This window comes from Mastigoproctus giganteus, chromosome 2, assembly GCF_048544385.1.
Source record: "Mastigoproctus giganteus isolate SK-2022 chromosome 2, ASM4854438v1, whole genome shotgun sequence".
NCBI classification, from domain to species: domain Eukaryota; kingdom Metazoa; phylum Arthropoda; class Arachnida; order Uropygi; family Thelyphonidae; genus Mastigoproctus; species Mastigoproctus giganteus.
This window is the reverse complement of record NC_143576.1, coordinates 146,469,123-146,489,640: the sequence shown is the minus strand read 5'-3', so window position 1 is coordinate 146,489,640 and position 20,518 is coordinate 146,469,123. Positions and strand designations below refer to the sequence as shown.

General features: G+C 37.6%; 1 protein-coding gene across 1 annotated transcript in view; it reads left to right on the top strand.

Annotated features, from left to right (window-relative positions):
• The first annotated feature begins 5,145 nt into the window (after positions 1–5,145).
• Positions 5,146–20,518, top strand: part of LOC150089644 (pseudouridylate synthase 1 homolog) — a 130,640-nt gene continuing 115,267 nt past the window's right edge. Inside the window, exons 1-2 of the mRNA XM_090390062.1 lie at positions 5,146–5,195; positions 16,513–16,661. Of these exons, the coding sequence (XP_090246188.1) occupies positions 5,177–5,195; positions 16,513–16,661 (168 nt within the window). The 5' untranslated portion in view covers positions 5,146–5,176. The remainder of the gene's footprint in view (positions 5,196–16,512; positions 16,662–20,518) is intronic.

The window sequence follows — 20,518 nt, the reverse complement described above, 5'->3', positions numbered from 1 at the left end:
TTAAAAGTCTTAAACACCTCAATCAGACTACCTTGCAGGTGCCTAGTCATCTGATGCTGCAATTTACAGAATTAATACCTTTCTTGGTAAAAGTTCCCACTTTGTTTCCCTGACCAATCTCGTTGCCCTTCTCTGTATTCGTGCCAGCTACTCTACACCCTTTCAAAAGTCAGGCCTCCAGAACTTCATGCAGTACTCACGTCTATCCTACATCCGTCTTTCCTCAAGGTGTGGTCTGACCATTGCCTTATACATAGGGATAATCACCTCCTTATCCCTGCTAGCAAAAACAAAAAAAAAAATGGAACGACATTCCCGTATGTAATAAACGAAATTTATAACTACGGGAATAAAAACACTCCCGTTGTTATAAATTTCGTTTATAACGAAGGGAGTGACGTTCCTCCTTCTTTATTTATTTATTATTATTTTTTTTTTTTTGTGAACATTGTGTCTGTGCGGTTTTAGAAATATTAATTTCAAGTCCCAAATTACGAAGGTAGCTAATAATGTGACAAAACTCACTGTATCCAACGTCACCATCACCATCACTGCAAACCTGTTGCCCTCCGGTAGTACAGTTGGTAGAGATCGCTGTGCCCCCCCCCCCCCCACATATTGAGTGGAAAAGACCCGAGTTGGAATCCCGTCGATTACGTGAGGAATTCTGTGGGCCTTTTCTTACCACGTGGCATCTCTCATAAACTCGGGCTTTTCGTTCACACAACACACGCAGTTTACAGGCAATATTCACGGCACAATACGGCTTAGTCGCTGATGCGCCTAAAACCCTACTAAACACAATCTCAGGCTTAATGTCCAAGGTTACAAACGGTATGAGCGTTTGCAAGGTTGTTAATGACAGTATGCTACTGCAACAGAATCTTGAAAAGTTGAGCAGATGGACTGAGAGGTGGCAACTGAAGTTTAAAATTGACAAATGCAAAGTACTACATATGGGTGGCAGTAACCCCAGAGTAATGTACCAACTATGCGGTACTACGCTCAGGGTAATGGGGAATGAAAAAGACCTGGGGGAATTTGTACAGTCAGATGTGAAGTTTACTGAGAAATGCAGGCAGGCTGCCAGAGCACTCATGGGGTCTTGTTAATGATATGCAGGAATTTTGCTAACAGGAATAAGGAGGTGATTATCCCTTTGTATAAGGTGATGGTCAGACCACATCTGCAGTACTGCGTACAGCTCTGGAGGCCTCATTTTATGAAATATGTGAGCTGCTGGAGCGAGTACAGAGAAGGGCAACGAGATTGGTGACGGGGAACAATGGTTTACTCTTTTTAGCATTTAGCATTAGCATTAGTAAAGGCATTTGATGCAAGAAAGCAAGCTTATGCAGCATCAGCCAAAAAAAAAAAAAAATAAATAAATAAATAAAAAATAACCACTTCCACTTCACCCCTCTGTTCGTTCGAAATACCTGTCCAGCTGAGCCTTAAACTTATTTAGGCTATCAACTTCCACGACAAGGGATGGCAGTCTGTTCCACCAACCAACCACCCGCTGGCTAAAGGCAAATTTCCTCACGTCTATCCTACATCCGTCTTTCCTCAATTTGAATTTATGCCCTCTCAGGTGATTATTCAGAGCAAGAGGAAGAATCCCATCAGCATTGAGCATGTTCAAACCATTCAAGGCTTTATACACCTCTATCAGATTACCTCGCTGGTGCCTAGTCTCCAGACACTGTAATTTGCAAAACTTAAGCCTTTCTTTGTAAGAGCACCCCTTTGTTCCATTCACTAATCTTGTTGCCCTTCTCTGTACTCGTTCCAGCATCTCTACATCCTTCTTGAAATGAGGCCTCCAGACCTGTATACAGTGCTCTAGGTGTGGCCTGATCATTGCCTTATACAAGGGAATAATCACCTCCTTATCCCTGCTAGAAAAATTCCTATATACATCATCGACAATACACCATGAGCTACTCTTGCGCCCGTCTGCACTGCTCAGAAAACTTCATATCTGCCTGCACAACCACTCCCAGTTCCTTTTCATTCTCTACCACTGTCAGTGTAGTACCATAGAGTTGATACGTTGCTCTGGGGTTGCTGTTTCCCATATGTAGTACTTTACATTTGTCAATGTTAAACTTCATTTGCCACCTCTCAGCCCATCTGCTCAATCTTTCCAGATCCTGTTGCAGTAGCATAGTGTCAGTAGTGTCCTTGACAACCCTGCCAACCTTCGTATCGTCAGCAAACTTGGACATTAAGCTTGATATACCATCATCAATATCATTCATAAATACAGAAAACAATAATGGTGTAAGGACCCATCCTTACAAATATTTAATAAAGTTTTTTTATTAAATATTGGGGGAGTTAATTGTAGTTTAAACAGTCAGCTTTCAGTTCAAATACCGTGTGTTAGGAAACAATGGAATTTGAAAGTTTATTCCAGACACTCCCAGCTTTAGTTATATCTGTTGTTTGAAAAGGATTCCTTAAGTGAGTCGTTAATTGAAATAGACCGAAACAAATCCCACTTAAGAAAGGGGCAGTACTCAATAGAAAGGGCACTGAGTACGGGAGTGCGCTCTTAAAAATTTCATGGTGCGTCTAATGGAGGTGTAGGGCGACATAGTAGTGGGTGGGGATGTGAGGTCACAAGGAAGATCTGGAAACTTCTTAGCTGACCGGAACTTCCGTTTACCTTCTAGAAAGTTCCAGAAATTGCTGGACAAACGGAAGTTCTCACATAAAGGATGTAAGACACGCCCACGGAAGAGGAGAGGAGACGAATGGGAATCACGAGGGAAGGGATGTGGATGTCAACGATTGGCCAGAGGGAAAAGCGGAGGGAATTTTGAAGAGAACCAAGAGAGAGGTTTGGGAGGGTATTCGTGATGAAGTTTGGGTGGTGGCTGCAGTCCTGGGAGAGAGAAGGAAGCTGTAGTGGGAGAATTTGTTATAAGAACCTTGTGAAAGTCTAGAGTCGGAAGGAATGTTCCCTTGAAGAAGCTAATGCAGTCTATGGAGAAAGAAAGGAGAAACGTCCACAGAGAGTCCTAGAGGCAAATTACTCAATTGAGCTGTTGAGCGACTGGCCGACCCGGAAGGTACCTCAGTCCACGGACGCAACCCAGACCAAGAAAGGAGATAGAATCCTATATTAACTTCAGCAGTGCAGTACCCACGGTAGGGAAAACCTCGGATAGATTGCTGTGTTCCCCAGATGAGCAACCTTTCGCCTTCCAGTCCACGCCTCGAGCAGATAGGAAGGGAGACCGAGCAGGGAGAAATGCCCAGCCAATTGCGTAAGTGCTAGAATAAGTACTGAAAAAAAAAACCTAACTTAGTAATGGAAAGGACTCTAGAAGAACGCTATAAATTTTAGGAGAAAATGCCAAAGTAATAAAAATATGTATATATATATATATGTACAATTGTAATACATAAAGAGAGATAATTCAAATTAGTAGAGGGAATAAGAGTAATGCAATTAAAGTGTAAGTTAATCTGTAGTTGGAAGTGAAGTTCTGTCTTAATATTAGATTAGAAAGAAATGATCAAATAAGTAACTAAGAATGGTTATCAATTGGGTAATAGATTACTAACTAGTGTGGAAGTAAAAGTTGAACCTTGAATCATTGTGAATTTTGATTTATTGTGAGTATATCTTATTTGGGTAGAAATTGATTAAACAGGTAGACAATTAAATGAGTGTCTAGCACTAATTAAGGAATTGTGGATTAATTGAACGGGAAGGTAACTAATTAATTTAGGTTGTTTATTGTTGACTGTTTGAGCTGAGGTCGAAGGAGAGGTTTCTGATTGAATATATGTATTTCCTAATAATTTTGGTAATGGGACACATAATGAATTATATTTGTCTGTTCATTGGCTGATAGTTGTTTATTGACTTATATGGACTGTTAAGGAGTAAAGAGACGGATTGTGTGTTGTGAGAGGTAATAAATACCTGGACCCACTGGAACCTATGTAGAACAACATGAAGAAACACAATGATATATATATATATATTAGAATTGGTAGTTTTTGATAAAAGGTTGACTTTGATTACAAGATATATACACAGTTAATCGCTAGCAGTATAACAAGTTCCCACTAATTATTGTACTCAGTTAGATGTTGTTGCAAGTTTTTTATGTAAGATATGCCAATAAATATTGTTATATTCAACACACATGAGTTTATCTGTCATTCTAAACATCAGCCAGTCCAGAGGAGGAATACTTATAATATTGTGACCCCCTTGAGTCTAGGATTTTCTGAGAATCAAACAAGTCAGGTGTTAAAGTGGGAGGGGTGAATAGGGGGATAATAAAAATAATACTATAAATAAATAAATAAAATAGATAAAGTACAACACCACAAAATTCCGCCCCCTACAATGGACCCAATACTGAATCCTGAGGTTCAGTATTGGGTCCATTCCTCTTACCAGGAAAGGCTTAAGTTCTGCAAATTGCAGGGTCTGGAGACTAGGCACCTGCAAGGTGACCTTATTGAGGTGTATAAGGTCTTGAATGGTTTGATCAAAATAAATCCTGATGGAATTCTTCCTCTTGCTCAGATTACGCACCTAATGTGGCATAAATTCAAATTGAGGAAAGACAGTTGCAGAATAGATGTACGGAAATTTGTTTTTATCCATCGGGTGGTTGATTGCTGGAACAAACTTCCAACTGTTGTTGTGGAAGTTGAAAGTAAGAATTGGACGATTCAAGGAAGGACTGGACAAACGTTTGGGGCGAATAGATGAATGAAATGGGAAGGGTTTTTTGTGGGAGGGGTGATGGGGTATAAGCTTTCTTTCTTGCATAATATGTCTCTACTAATTCTAATATGCAAACAAAACAAAGAAACAGCCACCCTGTCTTGTGCTAACTCATTCAGTTTGTTTAAAATTTTCCATAGCGATTCTGGATTTCATAAATTTATTCGGATATTGGATGGGACGCCACATGTCGGGAAGTTCGTTTCGTTTACGATAAACGTGCTTTTGTTTTGTTGTGATTCGTTAATTTGTTGTAGTTGAAGATTAGTTTTGCCAGTGCTAAATGAGTTTTGTAACTGATGAGGCTTTGCTATTATAATTAAAGTCATAGATTTTTCCAACTGTATAACGAAGACCATAACTTATATATATATATATATATATATATATTGCCGGTTGATTTTTTCAAACTATATGATGAAAATCCTAACTGGTATATATCTCATGCGGCATAAAATTGTTTCTATTTTTATGTTGTTTGTCGGGGAAATGGTATTGTAAGTCGAACTTGTGAATTATAGCGATTCGAAATATATCCTGTGGCGGAACTAATTATCTATAACTGTGATACACAACAAATCTTCTAAGGAAATATTTGTTGTGTGCCATAAAATAAACCAGAAACGTATTGTTTATGAATTTGTTTATCGATATGTAAGCAGTATTATTTGAAACAGTCACTTTTGGCCTTTATATAGATCTTCACTCTATAAGCTTGCTCATCTGATACAGTTTCAGATACAGTCGCATCTGATACAGTTCAGGGAAATGTTGGTCGTTGTTCTCATCACTGAATACTTCAAACTGTTACCACTAGGATGAGGTATGTGACACACCATAAACCGAAACTTTAACCATACACTATAGTACCCTTCATTTTGACTAAGACACCAAGGATGATTAAATTTGGATCATGGTTCAAAAGCTATGCTTAGAATATCTTGGCCTTATGAGCAGGAACTGACTCTATTGTAATATCCACGATGGCCTTTTTTCACACATAACTCCAGTTACATTTCTTCATTTCAATGATATATTTTGATTCAGTACTAACAATTTTTCTTGGCTGTGAAGATCATCTAGTGATAACAGTTGAATTCTTTCACACACCATTGCAGTGACAGATTTAACATCTGCCTTTTCCCCCCACAGATTGCATCTCTTCCATTACGCAGTATAAATTGATATTTTTTGAGGTTTTGATGGGCTTCATGGCAAGATCCAGTCTACCTAATATTTGAAGGGTACATCTCTAAACAGCAGCCCTTGATCTTTTTCTCATAAACAACCTTTTTCAACAGCCCTTGATCTTTTTCTCTTAAACAGCCCTTCCAAGTACATGGTCAAGATGTGTGGTCCTCTAGGCACTTCAGATCGCAACTTAGTTATGGTCTCTTCTCCATGGAGCATTCTCTCGTGGCCATTCTCAACCTTGTGTTGGTTGGAATTATAAGAATGCAAATTGGGATGATCTGCAAGATTTATTTTCTTCTTTTCCTTGGTTGGATTACTGTTTTAAGTTATTGTGTTTGCTCAGATTGTATTAGCGAAATTATTTTTGTAGAGATGAAATCCTTTATTCCAAATGTCAAATTTGGTTCCTGATGTAAACCTGAGGTTTCTTTCTTTTCTTTTCTTTCCTTTCCTTTTTTTTTTTTAATCATCCAGTCACATTTTGAAAGCAGATTGCTGTTGTTATTCAGGGTGGGCTTGTAAAGTTTGAAGCCAGGTATAAAGTAACTGTGTGGATTCAATGATTATATAAATAAAAAGAGTGAAAATAAATAATAGAACACATGATATGATTACAGATATAAGAACATCAGGATAATTATAAACTTAAACATTAACATTACATTATCAAACCATGTAAAATACAATTCTTTTAATATATTAGGAAATTGAATTAATCAATAATAGGGGTAGGGAAACTTTTTGACTGGTAGGCCATGTGAAGAATGGGAAATTCCAAAAGGGGATGTAGGATGACTAACAAAGTTAATGTATAAAAATAAATAATAATAATATACAGAGTGGACCAAATGTTTGTTTATTGAGAAATAATTTGCACGGTTTAAATCTTGAAGTGAATTTCAATCCCATATTGCTTTATTAACATTAAAATTATATTTAAATGGTTATGTTATATTTATTTTTTGGCATTTAAATGAATTGTTAAAACTGTTTTTGGTAATTTACTTCTCAGTAAACTGCATTTCATCTCTGTAAATTGATGTATGGCCCACCCTGTGTTTCAGCCAATTGTTTAAATTACAGTATTATTAAGGAACTTAATATGATTGTTTAATATAAGTAGGTGCGTCAAACAGTCATATTATAAATTATTTAGAAATCGCACACACTCATTTTAGAAATCATTAATGATTATTATTACTATTATTAGTTGTTGGCAACCTTGTTCTAATGTTTTATTCTTAAATATATTAAAATTTAAGTTTTATTAACATAGTAGTATCAGTGCCGAATCCCATGTAACTTGATTCGGACAAAACCAAAACCATGGTGCTCCTCTAACCAGGACACCTAGTCTAATTAATCTACCAGAATGGACTATACCAGTGGTGCACAAACTGTGGGGTGTGACCTCCAGAGGGGTCATGGAAATTTTTAAATAAATTTATTTTTTGTGTACCTAAAAGCTAAAAACCTGTTGTTGAAATTACTTTTTCAATACTGTAGGTGTAGAGATCTTGCTACTCAAACTAAGTCCTGAGATGGATATCATCATTCTTCTCCTTCTTGGTGCTTCCATTTGACTCTTGCTCTCTCTCTGTTTCTCTTTCTCTTTCTCTCTCTCAGGGTAACTCGGGAATTTTTTTTTGGATGGTGCAGCATAAGCCGCAGGCTTCCTTGCACCATATGGCTAATAATAACAATAAAAGTCTGAGATACAAATGAACCCAACTGCCTACCAATCGGGAATTTGCTCACTGAGTATGGATACACAAAAAGCTGCTGACTAGTGCGACTTCTCAGTACTACTCAGCATTTGAGTAGTACTGAGAAATACTACTCAATTAATCCCTTACAATAGCTCTCAATTTGTGCTTCCTACAGCACAAATTCTCAAATTGACTGTACTGTATTACCAAAAAGCAAGAGGTACAAATGTGCAGTAGCAGTAAATATACACAGCAGGTGTGTATATTTACCAATATATACACACACTTGCTGTGTATATATATTGGTTTGGGGAACTCAGTCTCTGGGTGTGTGTATATATAGCACACAAGCTTTATCTGCTTCAAATTCGGTGCATTCTTGCTGCAATAAAAATTATTTCAGTTATGCATGGAGAAAAGTACGATTTAAAAAATTTGTACCATTCCTCTGTCCAGAGACACAGTCCCGCAATATATTGCAGTTATCGCAGACAATATAAAATTCAATTTATTAAATCGATTGAGAGAAAGTCCAATTTTTGCAATACAGTTAGATGAATCCACAGATATTTCAAACCTTGCCCAACTTATTGTATATGTCGGATACTGCTACGAGTGGGATATTTTAGAGAATTTTCTATTTTTCAAAGCTTTGGAGGAAGAACGACGGGCAAGAAGATTTTTGATGTTATAAATATTTTCTTTCAAACAAATAATATAACGTGGAACAACTGTATTGTGATTTGGACTGATGGCTGCATTAAATAAAGGTTTAAAAGGCAAAGTAAAGGAAATTGCTCTAAATACAGTTTTTAATCATTGCATTATACATAGGGAAGCATTAGTAGCGAAGGAAATGCAAACTGATTTGCACGAAGTTTTGAAAGATGCAGTAAGTGTGATCAACTTTGTTGAAAGTAGAAGCTTAAACAGCAGACTTTCCACTATACTTTGTAATAAAATGGGATCCGCTTATGAAATGCTTCTTTTATATACGAAAGTGAGGTGGTTGTCCAGTGGTAAAATGTTGCGACTTCATTTTGGCCTCAAACATGACGTTTTATTGTTTTTATCAGAAACAGATCAGAACCTTGCTCAATTGTTTACAAATTAAAAAATGGCTTGGAAAACTTAGCTACCTTGTTGATATATTTGAAAAACTTAATGATTTAAATTTAAGTCTTCAAAAATGGAATACTCTGAAGCTTTCAAAAATAAACTTAACCTTTGGAAAACTAAATTTGAGTGTAATAATATTGAAATGTTCTCATGTTTTTCTGATTTTGTTAATAGTGATAATATTGACATTTTACAATTTAGAGATATCATTACCTCCCATTTAACAATGCTATTTAAGAATTTTTCCAAACGATTTAATGTATCTCCAGATAAAATGTTGTATTGGATTCGTGATCCCTTTTCTTTTGATATTTCTTCATGTCCCGAAATTACCATTCAGCAAAAGAAAGATCTTATCAACTTGTCGTCTGATGAAGCATTATGTGCTCGTTTCAAGACTACAACTTGGGAAAAACTTTGGCTTTCCCTTCGAGATGAGTATCCAGAATTATTGAAAATGGCAATACAAAGATTCGTAGACCCGAGGACAAGCCTTTTGGGTCTGCATATTTATGTCATAAAATTAATAGGTATAAAAACAAAACAGCGTTTCTGACTTGATCCAGAAGATGACATGAGATTAGCAATTTCAAATATTGCATCCAAATATGGATCAGATATTATTGGTTAGTCAGACTCATCCTTCTCATTAATTGTTTTGTTTTGTAATTGTTCATTTTTTATTGTTTTGTAATCTTAATTAAAGAATATGAATTTGATTTGCTGCTTTTGTTGTATTCAATTAAAATATTAAACAATTACTTTAAAGTGTAAATTAAAAAGGAAACAATTTTTTTATTCCTTTCTCAGTACTCAAATAAAATTTTCTTCTACATAATTTATAAAAAGCCATTTTTCTTCTCTAAAAATCTTGTCATCCTCCCTCGGGGGGGGGGGGGATGACAAGATTTTATACTGAGAGGTTGCTTCAAATTTATATTTAAAAAAGGGGGTCATGAGCAAAATAAGTTTGTGCACCACTGGACTATACCACTGAAAGAGACACTTACACTAGACTGGACTTCAGTACATTGGACTTGACCACTGAACTGAGCCAAGCTCATTCTTGCTCAAATCCTCAGTAGAGTACTACTGGACCTGACTTATCACCAAGACCAAAGAAATAGGACAGGACCCCAAATATGACAAACACACTTTTTGGGTCCTGTTTAAGTGTACTGACTGGGCAAAGATGTACGAGGGTGGGATCAGACTCTGTAGTGGATCCCCTACGCCCACCGGACTGGACTGCCACATGCAAATGACCTCTCTTGTCACATAGCGACTTCAGCTATGCACTCTTGCATGGTTCCTTTCATTTCTAATCTCCTTCCCTTACTTTCGGCTGATGGAGTTACCTCCACTGCCCACTTGAAATGCCTTCTTTTTCTTCCTCATACTTCTGTCTTCTGCCCACTCTTGACTATCCATCCCCTGTACTCTACCTACACTTTTTTTTAGGTCCTTGCTGCTGAAAGCTCAGACAGTTAGGTGGCAGGACCTGCCAGAGATTTGGAAATGCCTGGCTACCTCCCAGAGGTTAGTGGCAGGCAATGTGGGGATGCCTCAGGGGCACTGCAGTGTAAAACCAAATGTACAACACAACACAGCCCAACACTACACTTCACAAAACAGCACACAACTCACACCTCTGGCTTTTACGGAGTACAGTATCACCACATAGAGTAAATGGTGCAGATGTGGGAAACCACTGAAGGCGCTTTCCTTTCCCCCACTATGCCACTATGTATAAAGCATTGCTTAGTCCACATCTTTAATACTGAAATCCCTTTGCCAGAAATAACAATATTAATGAGGCCCATTTGTTCTCATTAATAATTTCACTGGGATCCATGGTGAAATAATTAAGATAATTAAGCGTTTACCAGTAAATTTAATTACAAATAGATACTGTAGCTTTCGAGACAAATCGTGCCTCTTTTTCAACAGAAAAATTGAAACTTAACGGACACAGTTATGCATGCAATGAGGTGTGCGAAGGCACGAGGTAGGTCATTCAATCATTAAACTGGTGTTCATTGTTGCTGCAAGGATGGGCGCAGTTTTTCTCCAGCGCTTGTCTAGACATAAAATGGTTGTCTCTAAGATGGGGTGTAGTCTCATGCCTTTGCAGTGGTTCATGGCTCTCGAATTGCTCAATATATTGAGTGACTCTAACCAGAGGCAGTGGCGAAAGTGCCGGGGTCTATTATTTCATAGTCCCGCTTGCGATTGAGGTCATGGTGGGTAGTCCAGAAGTGCTCTGCGATTGCGGACTGGTCGGTCTCAGCAAGGCGAATTGCTCTGTTGTGGTCTGCAAGCCGGTCTCGAAGTCTCTCCTGTGTAGCAGCTGTCACAGTCTTTGCAGGCTATGCGGTATATTAACTGCTGTGTAAGAGAGGGGTGACAGGGGTCTTTACACTGGAAACTAGAGAAAATAAGCTTCTACCAGGCAACTGCACGCATTTTATACGGTATTCTCTGAGGATTTTCGAGATCCGGCCTGACATGCCTGGATAGTAGGGAACGTAGGCGGTAGGTATGTTTGCCTGGCTTGGCGGTCTCGGGTGGACTGTGAGCTCCTGTGCTTGCAATAGGCACTTGTCTAGTACATGTGTTGGGTAGCCACAATTGATTAAGTCTGTCCTTAACCGAGAAATCTTGCTGCGCCTAGCTTCTTCTGTGCTGGAATGGCTCCAAGCTCTGGAGAATAGAGTGCGGGCAGTGCTGTTGAGATGACTGGGAGCATGGCTGGATCTGGAGAAAAACTGCGCACGTCCGTGCAGCAACAATAAACACCAGTTTAATGATTGAATGATCTACCTCGTGCCTTCGCATGCCTCACTGCACGCATAACTGTGTCCGTTAAGTTTCAATTTTTCTGTTGAAAAAGAGGCACGATTTGTCTCGAAATCTACAGTATCTATTTGTAATTAAATTTACTGGTAAACGCTTAATTATCTTAATTATCTTAACAATATTAATACTAATAATACTCAAGCATATTTTGAAACCTTATTTTAGGAATAACACCTTCCTAAAATCATAGACATTTCAAAAAATTTTAAGATTTGAACAAATTATTAGAACAAATGGACAAATAAAGTAGGTCAGGTGGTTTTTTTTTTTTTTTTTGGCTGATGATGATGTATAAGTTGTACTTCCTTAGAAAGGGTGTCAAGAAAAGCAACAAAGATTAGTTATGGAAATAAAAGGATATTCTTATCATGATTAACTGGGGATTCTGTAAATTGTAGGGACTTAGATGAAGTTCATAAAGATTCAAAAGAGTTAAACTAAATACTGACGGCTCTCTCTCTCTTTCCACATATGCACACATAAAGGGATATGAATTTAAATTGAATCATTTTGAATTTAATTCTATTGAAATCTACTGTAGAATGTTAATTACATTGCAGCATGACACTTTTTAGGATTGTAAAAAAAAAAAAAAAAAACTTATTAGTATTAATTGCGGCAAGTGATGGAAGAAAGTGAGCTGATACAGCAACAGTGATGAGTTATGAGTCATCATTATGAGGGCTATTCTAAAAATAGATCCCATTTTTCTTATTGAAAGAAACAGCAGTAACAGTTAAAAACATGTATACACTTATTTATTCCATTTAGTGTCTGTTATGTTGTTGTTACTTATGAGCCTTTGATTGGTTAATAGGGCATAGTGCCCTATTGGCACATTGGTTAATAGGGCATAGTGCAGCATACCATTATGTTCCACACATAGTAAACCGGAAGCAGCGCTGTTATTTAATCATGAAAGAAAGTTTCATTTTACTTATGCAAGCAATTAACGATGTTTTTCGGATTCATCACCAGATTTAAAATATATTTTTCCCATCCAGACATTCTTGAGAGGTCTGAATAAATAAAAGTTACAAGGAACTTTTAACATGGTATATGCAGGATTAAAAATAGTGACCCATCCCATTTTTGCTGGGTTCCAAAGTTTGTATGATATGCATAGCCTGGAATTGGGCTGTAGTAATGCTTTGAATTACCATATTCAGTTATACTTGGTTTATAAGTAGCTTAGGATGTTCATATAAGATTCTGAGTTAACTGTTGACTCTTTAGGCAGGAATGCCACAAAGATCACTCCATGAATACCTGAAAATATAGTAACTCTAAACTTTACCTGTCACAGTGTTCTTAATATTTTCAAATGCTGGGAATAGTCACATCTCTACTCCCATGTAGTCTGAGGTATTGATAAAAACCTGCCCTATCAATAATGAGTATCCGTGAAAGAAAGTTGGCTGAAACCTTCCCTTATTGAAATTCTGAATAGATTTGTTTCCTCTCTGCTTTGTATATATGGCCCACCTAGCACAGATGTTACTGCATTCAAGTTCACTGATGATTGTCTCAGCAGCATGTTGGCCAGTACCAACAATATTGCTCATTTCAACTTGCATGATTTGCCGACTATCTCATATTATTTCATTACTCGTTGTTGCAGTCAATTACTATCAGTGGTAGTTAATCCAGTTCATACAATCATGTCAATCCAGTTCATTGATTTACCGTATTAACTTACCTGCTTCCTGAGTGTATGCAAAATGTTAACCTTTTACAAATTCTTCCAACATTAATGGTTTGCTGTCAGCTCTTTACCTTCCACAGTCAAAAATTCGTTCCAAGCCTCCTGTTTGTAATATGACTGCAGCATATCTACAGCTGGTGATAGATGTAAAAAATTTGCCAGCAGTGACACAAAATATGTTTTATTTTACCAAAGATTTCATAGCAAATGCACTGACTATTATTTAAAAAAAAAATGGAATTGAAACTTTTAGGATGTCCCTGGTATTATCCTTATCAGTAGATGATTGTGTCCATTGGTTATTTCATGTCTGTTACTACCTTTTGTAGTAATAGACATCAGCAGTCTAAGGGTTTTGGGAGTGTGGTTTCATTAGCCATAATAATACCATTTCTTTGGTATCATACTATGAATCTCATAGGTAGGATATAGTTTTGTGTGAGGCTTTAATACCTGACCATCTCCCACTGGCCATCAGCTGAACGTTGCCATTCAGCTTCAGGTCTTGGCAAATGTATAAATCCTTAATAGCACCTCACATTTGAATAGCCAGGGTGTGAGGAGCTGTTTCTTTTACAATATAATTTATAAGTTTAGTTTATCACTCATTTATTTATGACTAAAGTTATAGTATTGTAAATTTTACATATCATTAATTTATGTAACTAAAATTGCAATATTGTAATTTTTAAAATTATTAAAAATGTAAATTTGCTGTGTGTTCCCGTTATTTTAGCATTTTAATGGTCTGAAAATGGAATCCAACAAAGATCCTAAAATATCACCTTTATAATAAGTTTAGGAATTAGGTCAAAAACATTTAATGAATAAGTTAAGTTTGTATTATCCACATGGTAAAAAAGTGGTTCATGTTAAAATTAATCCATGGCTAATCACTACACTCATTCATTGTTATTGACTTCACTTAATCCAGCACTTGTTAGCCAGTGCCACAATTCTATTTATTGCTTGGACATTTTCTTTGAGAAGACTTATGAAACCATGTACTGCTTCAAAGTATACTTTTATCTTATATCATTCTAACTCTTGATGGAAACTTAACAACATCCCAGAGCACTGCAATATTTTCACTACCCTTCATGGTATTACACACTTTATAATAGTCTTTAATGGTCTGTGTTTAATTTCCATCAGTAGCCTGGAGCAGCTGAAATATTGTATTACTTGTGATAATACACCTTAAAAGTGGCAATGACTCTGGTCTATAATGATATTGGTTGAATGAATTTAAAAAAACAAACAAACAGTTTCTACTTTAAGAAAAGACTGCAAAATATCAAGGTTTTGTGGATGGCCTGCAGCATTATCAAGTTATAAGAAAAACTGTTTAATGTCTTTTATTCAATATAACAAACACATTTAATTGTTATTTGTGATATGGTTATAAATTACTCTAGATGAATTATAGCATACTACTCACACTATACAATAAAAGTATTCAGGGACACAGGTAGTTGCAAAAAGCATTTTTATTTCAAAAACCTTATACATATTAAGCCACTTGTGGGCTATATGACAGCATTGTACCCTCTTGGCCATACTTCCTACCAACTTCCAGTAAGCAGAATTTGTCTCCATTACTCTTGAGAAACAGCTTCCAGAGCTAGTCTGGAAGAAGGCTATTTTGGCTGCAGACCAATCCAGCACTCTAATTCATCTCACAAATATTCGATGGTGTTGAGGTCCAAGCTCTGAACAAGCCAGAGCCCACACTCAAGTTTTCTGAATATCATTGTTCACAAGCCAGTCCTATATAACCCTCAATGTGACATGGAGCATTGTCATGGTGTTCAGGCCCATTTTCATGGTTCTGCCACAGTGTTGGTAGCAGTAATTTCCCAAAATGTCCAATTAGCTCATGAACTTTGTGTTTCCAGGTACCACTACCATCTCTGAACCAGCTGAAACAACTCTATACTTCAGATCACCTCCACCAAACCTCATGGTCAAGGTGATACACTCAGGGGGTGGGCCATCCCGGGGAGCAAGGGATGCACTGCACCTGGGTGCCAATGTTCAAGGGGCACCTGAAAACCTGAAACTTATATACACATATGATGAAAATTTTAAAGGGGATGCCAATTTCAGTTGGCACCTGCATGCCACATACCCTAGGAACGCCCCTGGATATACTCCAACAGAAAGGTTTCTCCAGGAAATTTCCGTACATATCATCAGAATGACAGACTTTTCCATTATTCTAGAGACCATGAATGTTGGAAATGATACCACTTCAAACACTATTTTATTTGTTACCATGATATTGGGCTTATGTTCTGCTGCCCTATCATTATGCCTAGGGCTGTGCAGCTCTCCATGGGTGGTAGACATACTAACAGTTTTCCTGTGACCTCGTGGATCTGCTCTGAGACATTTTACACAGACAGCGTGCATGAGGCACAAACTGCTCTCTTTATGGTTTTCTGAACACATTCCATAATATGTGAGGCCATTCAGACCTTATTTTTATTGAGGTATCACCTCTGGTCTTATTTTCTTTGTGTAACACCCACCATTGGATTTTAAGGGATTCAGATGAATCACAGTTGTATGCATGGAATGGTTATTGATGTGGCATCCAAGCACCATCCCATGTTGAAAGCCTGTAAGTTTTGATCCATGTGCCATATTGGCTTTTAATGCACTGCACAGACAGACCTATAAGATATATATTGGTATGTCTGAGCTGATATGCTTGCAATAGGAATTTTTAGAGTGGTATACAACAGTGCTACTCGAAGTGTGGTCCACAGACCGATGCCGGTCCACAAACTGTTTGTTACCCATCTGTGACAATTCGTCCTTTAGCTGTCCACAATGATTTGTATTTTACCAAAGTATCGGTCTGCGACGGATTGGAAATAAAATAAACTGGTCCTTCACCACAGATAGTTTGAGAAGTACTGGTATACAGTACTGTGGTATGGTGTCTGTATCTATATACTTTGACCAAACAGTGCTTGTATGAGTTATATACCATTAATGGCAGGTTTAGAAGGTATTCCTTCTAAACCTGCCATTAATGGTAGCATGAAACAGCCATCTCTATTCGGCAGATTTGAAATTCTTTTTAAAATTGTAACTGCACATGTGTGTATTGGCAATTAATTTTTATTGTTGTTTCCCCCCCCCCATCATTTTAGGCAGATTATTCTGTGTATTAATTAAATCTGGAAACAAAAGGGTTCCTCTTCTGCAAGCATCATGTTCCACATTACTCAGTGGCATATTTCCTTCTGAATGTAAGAGAGAGAATAATATTACAGATCAGGAAGAGTTTAATCCCACTGAGGTAACTTTTAAAGAGGTGTTTTTTTTTTTAATAAATAATATTTTTCAAAATATAGTCGGCAATCATTGTTTTATATGATATTAGTTCTATAATAAACAAAACAATACAGGAAAGTTTTGCTCTTTTGAAGCATCAGCCTTAAAAAAAGAATTAAAAACTGTATGTGTAATAATAACCATTAACACCCACACATCTGTAAACTAATTTCATCCAGGGATTTATCAGCCTTCTTGAAATTTACTTAAGCTCTCCGGTTCTACAAGGTAGGATAGCCGTTTGTTCCGAAACTAATTATTCTGTGACTAAATGAAAATTTTCTTATTATGTAGACTGCAGTTATCCTTTATTAATTAAATACATATCTTGTGCTAACCTTATCCTTAATGGGGTGCCTCCGTAGCCAGGTGGGAAGGAGCAGCAGTGCGTAGCACACGCTTCTTGATTAGACCGAGGTTCGAGCCTATCACCACCAAATACGGAGGATGTGGAAATGTCAGGGAATGACCACCGCATATCCCAGAGCAATATGGCCTTAGTTGCTAATGCCCCTAAAAACCAAATAACAGATAACCTTATCCTTAATGATAAGATGCTCCTCATAAAACTTATCATGTATATTAAAGAGAAGACTAGAAAGTTTTACTTCCATATTGGCCAAAGTCACCAGATGAGACTGAGACACGAAAGGTCACCTGGATCTGCTTTACAAGGTTATATTTGCTACTTATGGCGTAGTTGTTTGGTACTTTAAAGTTGATAAAGTTGTTGTCATATGACACCTGGAACATGCACAAAGGCTTTTTCAGGTTATTGAAGCATGTTGCGCTGTTTCCACTGTCTTTCTTCTCCCCTCCACCATTCCCTGAACCTCCAGATTTTCACCTGTAACCTTTCTGACCTTATTCATAAAAATCAAGCTTCTGCCTTCCTTGATATTAATTTTCAGCAAAGGTGGACCAAAAACAGGATAGGATCAGTCTGACAGAAACTAACAAATATTTGGCAATAAATGTAAAGATGAATCTGTCAAGTGAGAGGTCAAAAAAAAGTCCACCCCTAATGTTAATTTTACAAAAAACCATCACCTGGAAATGGTTTCATCACAGTTTCCACACCACCTGTTATCATCAGATATGATCTCTCTATCATCAGATAATTTTACACCAGACTGGAATTTCTAAAGATGCAGTATGCACCCTGTGGAGCATTGGTTTGCGCTTGGATGCATATTGTTTGCCATTTTGTTCCCGGTATTATCAACTAAGATAAGCCCATTTGTGACATTTTTCCATCACCCTGTTGGAAAAGGTGATGTAAAAAGATCATTTGCCACCACTAATGCTGATACTTATTAGTTTGTTTTTTTTTTGTAGTTTTTGCCGCATCGGCTTCTTTGGCCATAATGCACCTCCCAAGATTTTTGCAGTACTTTGATCCAAGCCCGAGGCGGGATTCGAACCCACGACCTTTGGGTTGCCAGGTAGGCACTTTACCCACCCGGCTAGCCCAATCGGCACTTATTAGTAGTTGCAAATGGTGCCAGGAAGCAAGCTTTTAAATAAAGCATCAGCCAAAAAAAAAAAAAAAACACTTCCCATACCACCTGCCCATCTCCAATAATCTGTCTAGTTCTTAGTTCTTTCTCAAATTTATTCAAACTACCCACTTCCACAACAGCAGATGGAAGTTTGTTCTAACAATCAACTACCTGCTGGATGAAAGCAAACGTCCACACATTATCCTGCAACAATCTTTTTTCAATTTAGATTTATGTCCCCTCATATGTGTATTGCAGGTATTGAGACCTTTGCAATCCTCTCCTGCTTCTTGGACATTGCATTTGAATCTTATCTTGGCAGTGATCATTCGTGTATTAAGAATTTGCAGATAAAGGAACCGCCAGATGGCAGTGATCACAGTGCACTGATGTGGGATTTACTTAAAGATATAATTACCATCAGGGGTAAAGGAAAGGGTTTTTGCTTCCGTAACGGTGAGTACAGTGGTCTTAGACAGCTTTTAAATTCTGTACAGTGGGATCAACTGATGATGTTACCAACAGCAAATTCTAAGTGGGAAGCATTCAAGGAATTAATCGTGTAAACTACTAAAAGTTTCATACCTATTAAGAAATATTGTTCAAAGTTTAGGCCTAAATGGTTATCAAATGAACTAATGAGACTTGTGACAGAAAAGAAAAATGCATGGGATGCATATAAATTATCAGGCGACACAGAAACCTATGGCAGATATAAGCTAGTCTGTAATCAAGTCACAAAGGAGGTTAAGCAGGCAAAGGCAGATTACGAGAAATCTTTGGCAAAGGATGCTAAGAAAAACAGCAAGGATTTCTTTACTTATATAAACTCTAAAAGGAAGGGGATGAATCTGATTAGTCCACTTGATATCGATAGTTCGACTGTTGATGATCCTGCTCAGATAGCAAACAAACTCAATGAGTATTTTGCCTCTACATTCACACATGAAGAGTTATTAAGGTTTGAAAATCCCAGAAGGTTATCAAATTGTAGCAGGGTGCTTAATGATTTTGTAATAACTGAGAGCAAGGTGGAGGAGAAATTGTTGAACTTAAACATAAGAAAGGCACCTGGGGTGGATGGGATCTCTCCAGTTATATTAAAGGAGGCGGCAAAGGAAGTAAGCAAACCCTTAGCCATAATTATGAGAGCATCCTTGGACTCAGGGGAGGTCCCCACGGACTGGAGATGTACAAATGTATCCCCAATTCACAAAGGGGGATCAAAGGGTGACATGAGTAATTACAGACCAGTTAGTTTAGCTTCTGTTCCGGGTAAAATAATGGAGTCACTGGTTAAAGATGCATTGCAGGATCATCTAGACAAGACTGCAGCAATAATTCAGACACAGCATGGGTTTGTTAAAGAAAAGTCTTGTCTGACAAATTTGATAGAATATTATGATGTGGTTACAAAGGAACTGGATGCAAAAAATAATTTTGATATCATATACTTGGATTTCAGGAAAGCTTTTGACACTGTTGCGCATGGAAGACTACTGTGCAAATTGGTGCAGAATGGTATTAAGGGTAAGTTGCTACAATGGATAAAAGGATGGTTGAGTGGGAGAAGACAGAGGATGGTAATCAATGGGTGCTGCTCTTTGTGGACTAATGTTATTAGTGGAGTCCCACAGGGTTAAGTGTTGGGTCCACTGTTGTTTTGTATATTTATTAATGATATTGATGAAGGTATATCAGGCTTAGTGTTGAAGTTTGCAGATGATACAAAGATTGGCAGCTTTGTTAATGACAGTAATGGCAGTGTGCTACTGCAACAGGATCTGGATAATTTGGGCAGATGGGCTAAGAAGTGGCAACTGAAGTTTAACCTTGACAAATGCAAAGTACTGCATATAGGTAGAAGTAACCCCAGAGAAATGTACCGTGTGGTACTACATTTAAGGTGGTAGAAAATGAAAAAGACTTGGGAGTAATTGTGCAGTCAGATATGAAGTTTTCTGAGTAATGCAGACAGGCTGCCAGGGCAGGTCATGTGGTTTTGTCAATGATATATAGGAATTTTGCTAGCAGGGAAAAGGCGGTGATTGTCCCTCTGTATAAGGCAATGGTCAGGTCATGCCTTGAGTTCTGCATACAGGTCTGGAGGCCTCATTTTAGGAAGGATGTAGATTTGCTTGAGCGTGTACAGAGAAGGGCAACAAGATTGGTGAGGGGAATGACGGGATCCACTTACTAAGAGAGGCTTAAGTTCTGCAAATTTCAGTGGCTGGAGACTAGACACCTGTGCGGTGATCTGATTGAGGTGTATAAGGCCTTTAATGGATTGAGCACGTTGAATTCTGAAGGGATTCTTCCA